Source organism: Pezoporus occidentalis, unplaced genomic scaffold (genome assembly GCF_034315485.1).
Source record: "Pezoporus occidentalis ecotype Australia unplaced genomic scaffold, CSIRO_AGI_Poc_V1 ctg285, whole genome shotgun sequence".
In the NCBI taxonomy this organism is placed as follows: Eukaryota; Metazoa; Chordata; class Aves; order Psittaciformes; family Psittacidae; genus Pezoporus; species Pezoporus occidentalis.
This window is the reverse complement of record NW_026914774.1, coordinates 350,554-366,575: the sequence shown is the minus strand read 5'-3', so window position 1 is coordinate 366,575 and position 16,022 is coordinate 350,554. Positions and strand designations below refer to the sequence as shown.

Genomic DNA, 16,022 nt, shown 5'->3' with positions numbered 1-16,022 from the left:
CCATAACAGTTGGGCTGTTGTGTGAAAACATGTTAGTAACATTCACTGGAGTGAGTTGACTGCTCTAGGATGCCTGTTCCCAAATTAAAGCAACTGTTTCTAGCTCTGAGAAATGATGCCTGTTTAATTTTTGCAGGATGGCGCTCAGCAGGTCTTAGAAATGACCTGAAGAACTTAAAGATTCTGAAGTGCCTTTGGTATGCTTAATTTTAAAATGCCAGCTTTGAGCAGGAGTTAATAAAGATAAACTTGAAGGCTGAGCTTTCGCTCCCGCTAGGCTATTGTATGTACTCACAAAGTGGAGAGAACAGGACAATCTAGGGAGTCCCTAGAAGAATGTAAATGCATTGCAAGTGTCTAGACGTGCAGTCAGTCGTACTGTAAATGTCTTAGCACTGACATACTGAAGTTTAAGAGAAGGCTTGCACTGCCTGAACTTTAATAGACAAAATTATGTTCGCTACTGTCACACCTCTAGCTGCAGCAGTCTGATCTTTGGAAATAGGCTAATGCTTCTGCAAAACATTTAGTTTGGTGCTTCAGGAGCTGCTGGATGACTGGAGGGACTGGGGGCTGTGAGCACTGAGCCTGGGACAGGGTAGGATGGTTAGCATGTGGGGTAGCCATTCTGCTACTTGAATCTTCAGTTGTGCAGTGTTTGTGTGCTGGGAATTCACAGGCAAGTTTCAGACACCTTTTTCAGGCTAGTGGGTGCTGTGGTTTCCTGTGTGTTCTCTGTTCTCTTTTACAGTCTGAAAGTTGCTCTTCAGAGAAAGTCAGGACTTCCTGGTCCTGGTTCCTGAATAGCTTGTTCATACTTGATTCTTTAGGATTCTGCCTCTTGCACTTTTTAGGTCACTTTAGCTGTAAAGACACTGTCTTGCTTCACTGAGGGTTTTCTGATGCTCTGCTGGGTACATGCAGTTCACTGAACTGTTCTTCCACAGCTGATGGTGTTTGTTAAGAGTGGTGAAAATCTGGGCTCTGTGTCTCCACTGGCAAGTTGACTCATCTGCGTGCTGCTGCTGACTGGGAAGGATATCCAGCTGTGTTAGGAGGATCTGCGTGGCTGCAGGGTGCTGCTTTGTCTACTGTGTACACACTGGTGCTTTTCTCCAGTAGTAGCACCATGCTGCTTTTACAGACAATCGCAGTGGTAACACCTAAATTTTGCCCAGCAACTGGCCATGACAGCAGCCTTGCCTCTAATACAGCCTGAGCCCATGGTTTACAAATGCAATGCTTCATCTTGATCCAAGTAGCTTTCCACTTGAGTGAAGATGGAGCCCTGACCACTGGAACTTGTAATCTTGTTTCGTAGGTGTTTATAATTTATGGCTAAGCTAACGGATATTGAATGCTAAACAGTTCATCTGGCTAAAATGGATATATTGTATATATTGGTATATACAATATAATGATATGTTGTATATATTGCTGCACTTTGCAGCACCAACTGTACAGTATTTTCTCTGTTGATTCTTGCGTTACATATTTGCACAAAGAAAAACAAACTGCTGTTGCAGTCCTGTGATCTGTGAACGTTTTAATTACCATGTTGGTAATTCCAGCTCACCAGCAGACTACTGCTGCTGCACTAACCATTAATTCTAGGTCCTGTTAAAGGTAAAAAGACTAACTGCTCTGCAGATATGCTTGTCTGCTTTAATTAGTCTTCTGTAAACTGTGCAAAGAGAAACTACACTTAATTAGCTTTCCTTAAATTAGGATTGATATACCAGCCTGTATATGTTGACACTGCTGTTACTGTCTAATAAACTAAGTGCTTTATTCTGCAGTTTTTTCCCTAGGTGGTTGATTTACAAGATGGCAGGCAGAGCCAGTGTGCAAGCTTTGGCTTTAGTAGTGCTCTTGTCAGGGCCTCCGGGCTAGAGGTGGCTGGGTCGGTGCTCCTGGCAGGGTATGGGCAGTCTGTGTGGCACATGCTTTCATGACTCTTGTTTGCAGGTCCACCATGCTTTGTTCCCCTGGGCCTCCAAAGCTCTTGCAGGCATTGCCTCACTCCAGTGCGTGAAACCTCTGGCCTTGAGGAGGAAGGAGGAAAGATTTTTTTCTTCTATGACAGCAGCTCCATGCCAGAGCAAGTCCACCTCTGCAAACCTGCATTAAACATGTGTTTTGGACAAAGAGGCTCCTGTAAAGAGTGCAAGTTTCCACACTGAAATGTTTGGTTTTGATCAGTGCTGGGGGTTTCTTAAAGGAACATGTTTATCTCTAGTCCTTCCCAGTATGAAGACCAGAAAATCTCTTAACTCTGTGTGTGTGTCTATCTCCTAAACCATTTTCTTTTAACCAAGTTGTGTGTATGTTGGAACAAGTGGACCTGGAACATCTCATTACTTTTACAAAGTGTGTTTTGACAATTTGAAATGAATAAACCAGATTTTTATTAGGTGTAATGACAATGAGAGATGGCTCCTTTGGGCCTTTTAAAGAAGGGGGAGAGGGGAATGATGAAGCTCTTTAACCCACAAGGTCACTTTGGCAGCCCTGCAGAAGCTGGAGACAGCTGCCAATTTGTATTTACCTGTGGTTAATGCAAATATGCCTTCATGTAGCTGGGCTATTTCCTTGTGAGTAAGCAATATCTTTGTTAGCAGGTGCATAAAAAGTCCTGTTGCCTTGAGGTTTAGTCATGCAACCCACTGCAGGTTAGTTTTGTTATCGGTTACCCAATACAGTTATGGTCAGAAATGTGGTCTGATCTCTCTGAGATTCCTTGTGCCACATCCTTTGGGGTACTGTGCAGCCAGACATTATGGTCAGGGGAGGAATTTGAATGGCTCCTTCCTCTTGACAGGGTGCACTTGCCACATAGCTTGAAGCAATGTTATTTCTTCACACAGATGGTTTTTGTCAGCCGCCCTCAGGGTCCTCTCTGGGGATTTGCACAGGAGTGGCTGGTGTAGGTGCCAGGGGAGGAGAGGGAATGGTTTGCCCACACCCAGCCTTTCCTCCCCTTGCTTGTCATTCTTGTCATTGTCTTGTGCTGATTCTCTCTGGGACGAGAGGTGGCTCTCTGCAGTGTGTGAGAGATAAAAGGTGACACTGGTGGGGCTGGAGGAAAAGCAGGAGACAGAAGGGAACATGCCTTCCTTGGAGACCTTGCCCTGAAGGAGCACGTGTGGGGTGCTGCCCTCAGGCTCGGTGCTGCAGTCACATCACTCGGTGGATTGTTTTCTTTCCCACGTGCCAGCTCTGGTTCCTATAGCCATCTGAAACTTCTCCAGTAATAAAAACTGAAAACTAGAAATATAATTCATCACACTTAATAACACTGTTACTGGTGAGCGTAATTTGCTTGCAAAACTTCAGCGAGGTGTAGTCCTGTGTGCCAGGATTACCTCACCGCTATGAACTTTGAGCTGTTTGCAGATCGGCTTCTCTTGTCCCATTGACTACCTGGCCGCTGGCTCTGCAACACTTCTGCAGAGTCCTTATGCAAGGGAGTATCATTCCTTGTGTTACTTGCTCAGTCACTTTCTTACCTCACCTTGCTGTCTGTGCCCAGAATAAACTGCCTGTGACAAGCTGCAAGTCCAAGTCCCCTGAGTAGTTTCAAAGAAGCGGATCTGAGCCTAGTGGTAAAACATATTCCAGCTGTGCTGCACGTAGAAATGCTGATGAGAAACGCTAAATCAGTATTTGTCTGGACCCCTCTTCAGTTTTGCATCTGTGAGTTTAAGTATCTCAGCCGGCAAGCTGTGTCTGTGCCTGCAGTTTGCATGCTAAAAGGCTGCTCTGAACCTGGCCAGTGGTCCTGAAGGGCAGCAGGCTGTGCGCAACACGTTTCCTGGGGAGTCTGGGGCTGCCCTGCCAGCTCCACAGCAACTGGGGCCACCACTGACCACTGCAGGAGATTTGACTGGCCAAATACATCTCACCAAAGCGACCTGTTAGTTGCTACCATTGTATAAATGCGTTCAGAATTTGGCTCCCATGTATTTATGCTCACTTCTTTCCAGGGCAGACTGCAAATATGCACTTTGTTGAAACCAATCTGCTAATTTTTAAACTGCCTGGAGCTATGATTCACAATGGGTGGCAGATGCTTGTGGTTGCAGGCCCCAAACATCTGGGATAAGCTATCTATTCCCCAGACACAGGAACCCACATTCTCTTTGAAGAAGCTTTTAAACCTTTTTCTTGTTTGTCAGATAAAGCAAGCTGTAAGTGTCCATTCAGTGCTGTTTGCTCTTTTAAATTAAGGAACTTAAAGGAATGTTTACTTTATGTGGCCAGTGGGGTGGGAGTCACAATGCCAAGATGTTATTAACCCTGCACGTTAGCAGGATCTGGTGTATCCATGCATGAAAATTGGCACATACGCATGTCCCCATACTGCGTGTAGTATAGGTGTCTGTACCTGCATGCACCCAGCTCCCTAAAGTTGCACAGTACGTTGGAGTGGTAGTATCCTGGAATTCCATCCTTAGGTAGAATGTTAAGGATTAGATATTTATGGAAGTAAGGTTGCTTGCAAGCATTTAAAAATTGATTGATTGCCAGTATTGAATAGCTAGGCACAACAGATCAAAGTCCTGGCATAGCTGAAAAGATTTTCTATCTTTCAGTGTCATAGTCTCTAATTTGTTTAGATGCATGGGAAGGATCAAGAACTAGTGTGTGTCTGGGGATTAAGGCAGTTTTGCTATCCAATCTGAAAGGTAGCATATTCTGAAAGATTTTCAAAGTCTCGGAATGTGTTGGAGTGCTTTACTGATTTTTATGTCTTTGAAAATCTCTATTTAGCGCGCCTGGTGGAATTATATTAATACATGCTGCCAGCTTCCTGACACCAACAGATACCACCCAGAGTATCTAAGTACTGAGGTGGAAGGCCTGCGAAGATGGAGACATTGATCTCACAGTGCAAACACCCGTGCAAAAAGACTATGACTTGCTAATTCCATGTGATACTTGCTCCTTTAAAAGTTCACAGCAATTTTTCCCCTCTCACCTCTCCTACCCCAGGAGTATACCAGTTGTTACACTGTAAGAAAAATAATGTGTGTTTTCACTGTACGCCTCTAGAAGGGAGTTGCCACGGGTTTTCTGCGGCAGTGAGAACAGAAGAAAAGAAGTGGTCTGCTCTCTTCCTTGGCAGCCTCAGCCTATACCATTGTGCTTGGGAACCTTTTAACTAGGGAGTGTCAAACTTATTCAAAAGGTTAAGATAAAAGCAAGATAAACCAGCAAACCCGTTCCTTTACTGTCTTCACTGCTCTTCAGCTCCAGCCCCACATTCCACACATTGCTTGGGTGATGGCTGCTTTAGTCCAGGGGCCTGGGCAAGAAGTTGCTGTAGGGCAGCCCAGGAAGAAAGGCAGGCCTTTAGCAGGAGCTTAGGAAGTTTTGTTGCGTGCTTCAGGTTTTGGGTCTCTCTGGTGCCAGGCTGTGCTCTATTAAAAACGATGATTCTTGAGTCAGATGCTCTATATTTTGTGTCATCTGAGTGGCCTCAGAGCATATCCATGGTCTGTCTTGGTATGTTCCTGGTGTTCCTGCCACCTGTTGCTGTGGGACATATGTCAATAAGCCTTCCAGGAGAGGGCTGCATCTTCTAGGTACTACTTGTATCAGTTGTACCAGCGCAGCATGTGCAAAAGGGTGTTCAGCTTTTCCTAAGCACTGAGGTGGTTTGCTAGATCTATTTAGCTGATTTGGAGCTTGCTTTCTATAACTTTCAAGTGTTTGCTATTGAACTTGTTTTTCCCTTTGGTGCAGAATAGCCAATGTAGATGTTATAAAGTACTGCACCTCTTGGGTGTCTTTACTGAGCCAAAACCTCACCCTCAATTCTGCTGTAATTCAGCTTGGTTTGTAAATGTTTCACTGCCTCTGCTCTGTGCTAGCTGTGCTTGTGAAGTTTCAAATGCTGCCATATCTACTCTTATGCGTGAAGATGGAGGTTATTTGTGTTCCATTTGATCTTGCAATTAAGAGCAATCTGTTTTTACTCTAGCTACAAGACACCAAGACTTTTTCCCCACCTGCTTCTTTGGAGTGAACTTGATGGGCTAAAATGTTTAGTTTTTGTGGAAGAACAAGGAGATTAGTAATGGCATGAAAGCTGTTAAAAGCAACCCAAACAACCCGCCCCAAAACAAACAAACAAGCAAACAAAAGCTGCCCAAAACCCCAAACCAAACAAAAAAACAAACCCCCCAAAAACCCAAGGAGATTCACTTGTTTAAACCTTTTGTTTTGGTTTGTTCTGGTTTGTTTGTTTTTGTTTGGTTGGTTTTTGTTTGGGTGTTTTGTGTGGGGTTTTTTTTTTTTGTAGATTAGATTTAGACTTTCAGGTGAGATTGGAAGATGTTTCAACAGACAGAGTCTTTTGAAAACATAGTTGTTGTTGTCGGGATGTCTCTGATGGTCTCTGTGTTTTGGTACCTTCCTCACGACTGAAAGATAAATTTTCCTTTTTTTTCTTTTTCCCCTGGATAGGAAAGAATGCATTTTCACCATTGACCCGTCAACTGCCAAAGATCTTGATGATGCTTTGTCCTGTAAACAGCTCCCTGACGGTATGAGATATATTTTACAAAATACTTCTCAGTGTTTATGTTCAGCCCTTGGCACGTTTGTGTATTTAATTTGTCATGAAGTATTCTTTACTAAATATGAGTAGAGTAATAAACTAGTTTTCCTCTTGTTTTAATTGCCTGTTTTCAGAAATCTTAGAGCAGATATTTTCAAGCTGCTCTCTAAAGTAGTCTCAGTGTCAGGAAGTGCAGAACCACAGTGCTTTGCATAATCAGACCTGTAGTTTGATTTGAGCAGATTTTAGCTGTCTCCTGTCATTATGAGAGTTACAGCTGAATAGCTGATCTGCCACTCTTGCAGACTGAAGTCTAGTGAAACTTTGACCTTGCATACACAGTCCCTGGATAAAGAAATCCAGGTTTTGAAGGTCATTAGCTGAATTGCTTTTTGGTGTTTGTGGGATGCTGGGAATTGTCAGATGAGCAGAGTGTGCCTTATAAGTTGTGATATTCTTCTCATTGCCTTTTAAGCTTTCTGTTCTGCCTTATTTGTACTTCTGCTATGCTGTAAGCCAACAGAACAGAAAGTAAAGCTCCAGAAGCCAAATCTTGATGATTCTGACTTAAGGAACTTCCCTCTTGTAAGCTTACTTTGCCATCCAAGTTCTGCTCATTTAGTTTGATGAGATTCAGTAACAGGCTTGGTTAGAAATACTGCATGATTTGATTAGTCTATCCACCACTAATAAAGAAGATAAAGTGATTTTAATTCTAGTTTTTCTTGCTCTTCTGAATCATCACAATACATTGATACCAAAGACATCATTCTCTTTTCTTCATTGATTTATTTCTGTGCAGTGTGGCCAATTAATTGTCATGTCATTTAGACCCAGGTACAGAATACTATTACAGGGCTGTAAAACTGATAAAATCGGAGATGAAAGAAAATTTGAGGCCAATAAAGTTATATTGTACAATAGCAGTTTTGAAGCAAGATTAAGGAAAAATTGCTGTTCTATTTCACAGAAAATTTAAACAGTCTTTTTGAGAGATCCTAAACTGAACTCTGTTCTTTCTCTTTCCACTTTGTCATCTGAATAACTGTAGATTTATGACAGTGTTGTGATCCAACAGCCCCTCAGATCTAAGGTGTTGAAACTCTGGCTTCTGAGCCTTTACTGCTCACATATGCCTAGGTTTTAGATCCTGCCATCAGGAAACCATTCACTGAGCTGGTTTTTGTGCATATGTCCACAATTTTCTCTTATCCATAAGCCACTGGGAGAAAGTGTTCAAGGAAAATATCTGTTTGAACAAGACTTTTTCTTTCCCAGAAAGTCTGCAAAGCCTTTGGAAGTCTGTCATACTTGGTACTTGATATATCTGCTGATCAGGGGTGTGGCTGCACTTTGAAGTCTGCCTTGTCTCCAACCCCAACTGCAGAAAATGCTGTATGAGGCCTCTTGTGCCAATATATAAGGAAGGGGATGTACCAGTGCAGAAGGGATACTCTACTTGTGCAGCCAAGAGGGTTCTAAGCGTTACTAGGACGATACTTAATTAAGGGAGCTCTGTAGCATGACTGCTAAAAATCCCCTTGTGATGCAGAGGTGTGTGGGTGCAGCACTGTCCTATGCTCTGATCAAGTCTCTTTGGATCACATCCTTCTTGTGCAATCCACCTGAAGGAGAAAAAAAAGTCGAAATTTTTTTAAAAGTTGCCTTCTGAGTGTACTTCATTCATGTGCTTTGCCAGTCTTCTCTGCTTTGTTGCTTTTGCTTTTTTGCTCTTTTTTTGTACAGGCATGAGGCAGAGGGAACTGTCTGCATTCAGGGGAGAAAGAGAACACCAAGGCTTTCTTGGCCTGATTATTTCTGACTCGTCCTTCTCCCAGGGGCTGTGTTAAGCCTGTGCTGGCTTCCTGGAGCCTCCCCATGAAATTTTTCCCTGCCCTTCCCTGATCTTCTATGAAAGCTAAGGAATGTATGAAAGGATCATGTAAAAGTAGTGCTTTTAGGGATTGTCTCTACCTGTGTTTAACAGAGGAGCTGGTGCAGTTCTCTCTCCCAGCATATCCTGTTATTTCAAAAGTGATCTCTGCTGCACTTACCAGAGTGAACGGAGGATTCCTCTGCAGTCAAAGGTAATACTTCCCTTTCCTCAGAAAACCAGGCAGCTGGGAAAGAAAGGTAAAATGAATCAGATTACAGGGTCACTGCATAGAGGAGGTTTGCAAAGCTCAGTTTTTCAAATAAAACAAAAGTGGAAGATGTAGGATGCTTTCTCCTCTTTCAGTTCCCCAAAATAAACTTCACCAGTGTGTTTTAGAAGAGACATGAAAAAACTAGGAAAGAGTAGGGGACAGGGCACAGCTGTCTTCCTGAGAATAAAAATAAGATTTGCTTGGCTTGGATCTAAAATTTAGAGGATGGGCAATCCAGTGTGGATTTAGTACTTTTGAAAGTTTCACATCCTTCACAGGATCATTGTGCACACTCCCCTTTCCTCCAGACAAGCCTTAGAGGAGAAGATCCAAGAGGCAGATGAGTGAATGATCCTGCTGGTGGCACTCCCAGTCCAAAGGCTTTTGTTCACCCTGTCTGTCGTTTTCCATGAACCATTAAGTGGGAACCTGCTCACAGCAGCATTTTGTGTGCTGGATCTGTGCCTTTTGGCTAGAGCCGTACTTCCTCCAATGGGCTTGTTCCACCTGGACACCGCTCAGTGAGAAGATACTCTCAGCTGGAGCCTTCCTTCAGAGTGATCTTATCTGTGCCTGGCCTGGGCATCATGCACTCTGCGTCTCCTTTCAGCCTCCCCTCTGCCATGAGAGTGGTGCCTGCAGTCCATCACAGCATTGACTTAGCTTTAAGCCAAAGAGAGTCACCCCCTGGAAAAGCCGGTTTTGATGGTGGTGAATGTCCCAGGGACTGGGTTTTAAATCAGTTTGGAAAGAACCACCATGGAAACACCCTTTCTTTTATTTTGAAATCCGTGGTCTTTATTCCGAGGAGACCTTTTGACTCAGAAGGAAGTACAGATAGGAAACCAGGTCCTGATTGTCTTCAATGCAGTTATGATATGTCAGGGAGGGAGCTGAGGAGCTGAGTGGGAGCAAGCAGCATAAAAAGACTGCAGGAAATTCCTCTGCATCCTTCAAGCAGGCATGGCAGCTGGCTGGCCAGCTCAGTGTGGGTCCCCAAGCAGGCAGGGGAAGGAAATCTTGGCATTTTATCTGTGCTGCAGTGTTTAAAACATGAGATAACTCTGAAGCAGCAATGTCCACTCCGGTAGCTGGAATCATCTCCATTTTTAAGGCTCCTCATGTCTTGCAAGGAGATGCTTGCAGAATGATTTGGTTAGTCTAAGCAAGTAAGAACAGTACTGATGGACTCTTGTCCATTGTTTTCCCAGTGTGCTGCTGTTTGAGGCACAAACTTGATCCAGCATTTCATGCACCTTTTCCTCTGCCACTGGTGGTTCAGTATTGAAATATTAAATTACAATTTCAAATACTTGCTGATCTGAAGAACCTAATCAAAACATTATTTTGTGAGCCTCCTATAAAGGATATCTGTTTCACATGCAGTTGGTAATATAAGCTATATCATGTGCCCCTTTCTAAGGTGTCACCTCAGGAATACAGCTGCAAAGCTTCTTGCCCAAGAGGCAAGATGCTAGATCCTCAACCAGGGTATGAGTATCACATAGTGTCTGTTACTAGCAGGATAAATTACCAGAAATGTGTGTATTTGTATTACTTGACATATGTGCTCTTCATTGCAGTCCTTATTTTACATCCAGATTAGCATTTAGAGATAGTTCCATCAACCTGTTCCTAGGCAGCACTGGGCTCTGTCTAGCTGGGGAGACTCTTCAGCTTCCAGCACTAGGGACTTCAGCCCTGAGACCTATTCTCTGCAGTTGGCAGGAGACATTTGGGTCCATCTTGTGTCACAAATTTTTGGCATGTTTTCTTGCATGCAAACTGCATGCAAGAAAATCTCTGTGGATTCATTACTTTTTTAGCCCACTGTGAGCTGATAGTGTTACGCAGTGATTTTCAGGTGTGGCCCACTGACTATAGGGAAGGGAAAACCTCTACTCTAGCACTACTTAGATTACTATCTACAGGGCCATGATATATGGCTGGCAAAAGCAGAGGTATAAATCTATCAGCATATGTGATTTTTTTTTTATATCTGTACTTTGAATTATTTTTTTTCAAGAATTTGTGAATTTAGAAAGGTCCAAAACCAGTGCCGAAGGCCATGTGGGCTCATTCTTTCTGTTCACTTGCTTGCAAAGCTATGGACATTCCCAGCACTTCAGTGTTAAGGACAGCCCCTATGGGAACTAAAGTCTTGTGCTTTATAGAGCCTCTTTATATATTTTGGAGGTACCCTGAGGATTTTTGGCTTTAAAAGTTGCAATGCTAGTTGCAGTTATTATGACAAAGAGTTGTTTTAGAGGTTAAGAGCTTATCCAGGGCTGGCAAGGCTGCATCTCTCATGAGGGCAAAGTTATGTTAAGAGTTAACACAGCTTTTATTCCAAATGTAAATGTGGTTACAAGAAATTATTATTTTTTCCATCTTGTTTTGCCCATATGTAAAATACTTTAAAAGAAAAAAAACACCGAAAACACCCAACATGAACAAACCACATATCTGGCATCCTAATGATGTCAGATCGCCAAAAATCAACAAAGAATGCAGAACTCAATTCAGAAAATGTCTCTGTTGGTGTATAGCACCCGTAATAACTACAAGAAAAAAGAAACTGCTTGTTGCCCACATTTCTGATATCAGACAGCTAAATCAGTGCATTTCAGAAGAATTTTGAGGATTAAATTGTCTTTGTCCTTAAGCATTCATTGCTAACTTATTCAGGACTGACAGTTCCTTTGTCTTGAAGGGTCTCAACAAGCACAAAGGGATAACGGACTGTCTTTGCACCTTTGCTTAGTTTTAAAACTTCTCATTTTAACTCTTACCAGTTCTAGTTGCTGAATGGAGGACTCACCCATGCTATGTCCTCAGTAAAAGCTAGAAAGGAATTTTTTGCAGAAGTAGTGCACAAATCTGTCATGAAGAACTAGCAAAGGAAGCATGGAATGGTTGTGGGAATAGCAGTATTTTTAGTGGAGCTTGCAGTAGGATATTGCAGCAGTTGGAAATATTTCAGGGATATATGTCTTAAATGGGCCAGTCTGGTTTTGAGAGGGTTTTATATTGGAGTCTGCTTTTGATTAACGGTTGCGCTCCTCGTTATTGTTTAATGATAGCAGTAGGGAGGTAAGCTTGCTGTTCACATTTGTAAGTGTATATTTTAAAAGGGATCAACTCCAGTAAAGAAGGAAAGAAGAGTTATTTATGTAACAGCTTCAGAAATATGAACAAACTGTACTCCTTTTAGATGACTCGGCATAATCTTGGAGTAAAAGATAGATCTGGACTGCACCTAGTTTCAACAGCCTTTGTAGAGCTGTTTCAGGGTAGCTTGAGGTTTTAAGCAAGTTCATTTCAGTCAATGCTCTTTTGTGATCCTTTCTGCACGTCTTCTAGCAGATGACTGCAGCCAGGAACATGCAACAGAGCTGTTCTTGGTTTGTACAGATGTCACAGACTTTTGCAGAAAACAGCTGTGCCGCATTCAAGCCTGAATGTTTTCACCCAGGGTGCAGATGTTTAAAGATTTATTCCAATCTCATCGTGTAAGAGCATGCCAGGTGACCTGTGTGTCCCAGTGGCACCAGGCAGTTTCCCACACTTGCCAAATGTCTTCTGGGAATTATCTGCAAGTGGTGTTCATATTTCTGGTAATGTACACAACTGATGCAGTTGTGTTTGAAAGCTGCTTACTGGTAGGAGAGGAAATTTGACATATTTAAAGGCAGGCACTTCCATCTAGTGATATATCAGGCTGTGGTGGGAGAGGAAGCAGCAGAAATGATTGGGGTGCATTTCTGAGGGGTTGTCTTACCCTTGTGCAGGTCTTTGAGTGCTGATTTCTGACCAGGACTTTGGGCCATACAGAAGCCAGAGCTTCTGTACATCCATTTATGTGTGTATATTGATAGCTAACGTGGTTCTTGCTGTTCTTTCATTCCTGTATCTGCATAAGCTTTAACAAAGTCATTCAAGTTTAAGTAATTTAAATCTTTCTCTATGAGGAATTGTACTGTAGGTCAGAAATGTATTCTACAGGCTGTTTGCCCTGTTTTTTGTGTCCTTAGTGACATTGTTTGTCTACATTTTGGAGCAAAGTCATATAGAGAGACATTCATTGAATCAGGTCGGTGTTTACCTGATGACCTAAGCAAATGAGCCTACCGCAGTATGCTGCTCCCTGTTTTTTACCTTCCCTTAAGATCTGTTCAACCTGTTGGTGAATTTAAATCAAATATGCCTGAGGGGAATGGAGTAAAACCCTCAAACACATTGTGTTTCTGTAAGTGTCATGAAAATGGGGTTTAAGCAAAGAGAGCTTCTCTTAGTGACCCCAATCTGGGAAGAGTGCAGTAAGGTCTTTTGTGTTAGCAGGCACCAGTTATTCCACTGTGAGCTGCAGTTTTTGGAAACAGATCTGCAGAGAGTGAGGACTTACATCTCTTTTCAAGGAGCCAATTTCACACATTCTGCCAAATGTTGGTAAAATTATTCCTTGTCTACTGCAGGTCTACAGGCACTGAGGCTGCTTTACTTAGACCTTGTGGACCTCCTTAGTAGACCTCCCCTAATGCATGAGTTCCAGTATCTTGTGCTTGAATAACACCTGTAGATCCCTGGTAGCCACAAGATCTTTCTGCCATCTCAGATGACCGCCCAGATTTCCTTTCCTTCCATCCTTGTTCTTTCCTGACGTAGGTTGCAAACGGTGGTGGTGTTTTAATTTTGCAAAATTGTGTGTACTTATATTTTGGTTTTTAAGACATAAATATTCTTCTGTAGGTTGAAATTTGCTCTACCAGCACATGGTACAGGGCCTTCCAGCTAATCTGTTTGGTTCCTGCAGTGAAGAGTACAGAAAGAGTCTGTAACTGAAGTCATGCCAGGGTGACCTGCTTGGGATAAACACTGAAGAATGGACCAGTGTTGAATCAAAAGTTACATTATGAAATTATTATGCTTCCTTCTTTCTAAGATGTTTAAGATGAACCAGACTTGGAGAGAAAAAAGCAGAAACTCCACATTGATATATAAGTCAAATGTAAAATTCCCATAAACTGCAATTTACCTGAATTTATTGCAGGAGTCGAATAGGGGGAAAAAAAAAGACAATCTATAAAGAGTAGGATTGTGCATAATATTTGGCCAGTTTTTCCTTTGGTATCAAAAATATTTAGCTCAGCTTTTTTCTTACCTGCTGATTAGCCTGGTGTGTTTGGTTTTTTTTTTTTTTTATCACTAGGAAAGTGAAAAAGACACATTGTGGTGATTAGAAACACTTTCTTTCTATTGAGGGCTTGTGGTTGCAGGTTCTTTGAAATATGCAAAATAAACTCAGGTCTGTGGCAAATCCAGATCCCTGCTGTGTCCTGCAGTGTACTCCTGTGTAACACTGGGGAACTGCAGCATGTACAGGATATTTTTTGTCTCTTGTTTTAAAGTAACGTGGGGTTGTGTGCAGGGGTGAATGGAATCAGAGGGCTGGATTGCATCACCTTTCCTCCACCTAACATCTCTCCTAAAATCAGTGAGACAAGTTCACAACATAGGGCTCCCCTCATCTTGAGTGGAAATAGGGCAGCTTGCTCCAAACTAGTAGTGGTTGAAATGGAAATAGACTGAGCCTAATGCCCAGACAAGTGCATCTAAATGGGTGATAAAGTATTGGGGTAGAATTTAAGAAAGTTTGGATTTGCTTGGAGCATTGATTGCTGGAATATGTTGGTTTTTAAAAAACATTTTTTTGCATATATTTGAAAGCTACTGCTTTTAACAAGCTTGCTTAAGCAAAAATGGGCAGGATTTGTTATTGATAATTCATATTTATTGTGCTGTTCTTTTGTATCAAGTATAGAGATCTTATAAAGAGTCCATCTCAAAAGCTTTTCTTTTTTTTTTTTTTTTTCCTTACAGTACACAAAAAAAAAACCACAAACCCAAGACATTTTAGGGGGAAAAGGCACAGAATTAAAACAAAAGGTAGATTGCCTATGAAGGTCTAACCTAATGAAGACCGTGGCTACAGAGCATGGAAACAGACATGTAAATGCCAGTAGAATCACTCATAAAAGTGAGTTTACTTTCATGCAGGGAGGAGGGATGCTCTCGGTGACATTCCCTTCCAGACCATTTTAGTTCATAAATTCAGGACCTGGGACAATTCCCTAATGATTCAGAGGCGTGAAATTTTGTGTCCCATTGGATCTCACAAATATTTGTGTACAGAGACTTAAAAATTATAGTAACAGATCACATATTGGAAAAAAAATCCCAAACCCAAATGCCTTTAAGGAGCTGGGTAATTGGAAGAGAATCCAAAAATTCCTATACAAACAGATCTAACAACACTTTGCCTAGGATTTTTGTTCCCTTTATAGGACCTCTGGGACCCAAAGAGTCTTTAGAGAAGAACCGCAAATGATAGGTAAAGACCAGGTAGACCTAGAGAAAACAGGATTTTTTTAAATAAATTTACAGGTAAGAATCAGAAGATGTGTGAGGAAGGTAAACTTTAAAAGGGTACAAATAACTAGGAATACATCCCACATGGTTAACTTGAGTCATCTGTTCTGTTGCATGCAGGCAGCAAAGAACTTGCTGCTGTGTATCTTCTCTAGTATCAGTTTTCTTAAATGGCAGGATCCCTCAGAATCACTGGGCTATTGTTTTAATTTATTGCAAGGCAGGGTTTCAGAATCTGTCTGAACAGGAAAAACATCTTACAGTGCAATTCACTACAGTATTTCTTTATTGTTGATTATTATGCTAGTTACACAGAAAGAGTAAAACTAAGTGCAGATGGAAATATTGTGGAAATCTTTCGAAAAATAAACAAGTCGGATTACTAAAACTGAAATCTCAGCCACTGCCTTCTGTTCTCAAAGAAGTTGAAATGTCAAGGCTGTTCAGTGGAAGTACCTTGGTGTGTTTGGTCTACCACTAAATCCCAAGGTTTGAATGCCTGGGAACACTTGATCAGCCTTGGATTACTGTGTACAGTAAAGATATCACAAAGGGGACTGACCTAGCTGTAGAGAAAGGCTGATCCCTCCCCACTCCAAGTCTTCATTTCAGGAACAGGATGACATCCTACACCCAAAAATTATTGTAGTTCATCTTGAAAGTTGCTGGGTGCTCCTTCCCATCTCTTTAAATTCAAAGACTGCTGACTTCCTGGTAGAGTTAGCCTCTTGAATGAGTCTTGGAATAGCAATAAAAACAATTGATGACGTGAATATCAGAAATTATCCTTTTACCTTCATCACACTGGTGGGAAGCCTCACTGTTAAGAGACTGCTTGAAAGAGCTAAGCACAGTCTGCCTTGGTAACTTCTCTCTACCAG

The 16,022-nt window shown here is 42.0% G+C and overlaps 1 protein-coding gene across 3 annotated transcripts in view; it reads left to right on the top strand.

Annotated features, from left to right (window-relative positions):
• DIS3L2 (DIS3 like 3'-5' exoribonuclease 2) overlaps window positions 1–16,022 on the top strand; it is a 199,849-nt gene that overhangs the window by 93,359 nt on the left and 90,468 nt on the right. For all 3 annotated transcript variants that reach the window (XM_062625978.1, XM_062625976.1, XM_062625975.1), the window contains one exon: window positions 6,472–6,551. In XM_062625978.1, the coding sequence (XP_062481962.1) occupies window positions 6,472–6,551 (80 nt within the window). The remainder of the gene's footprint in view (window positions 1–6,471; window positions 6,552–16,022) is intronic.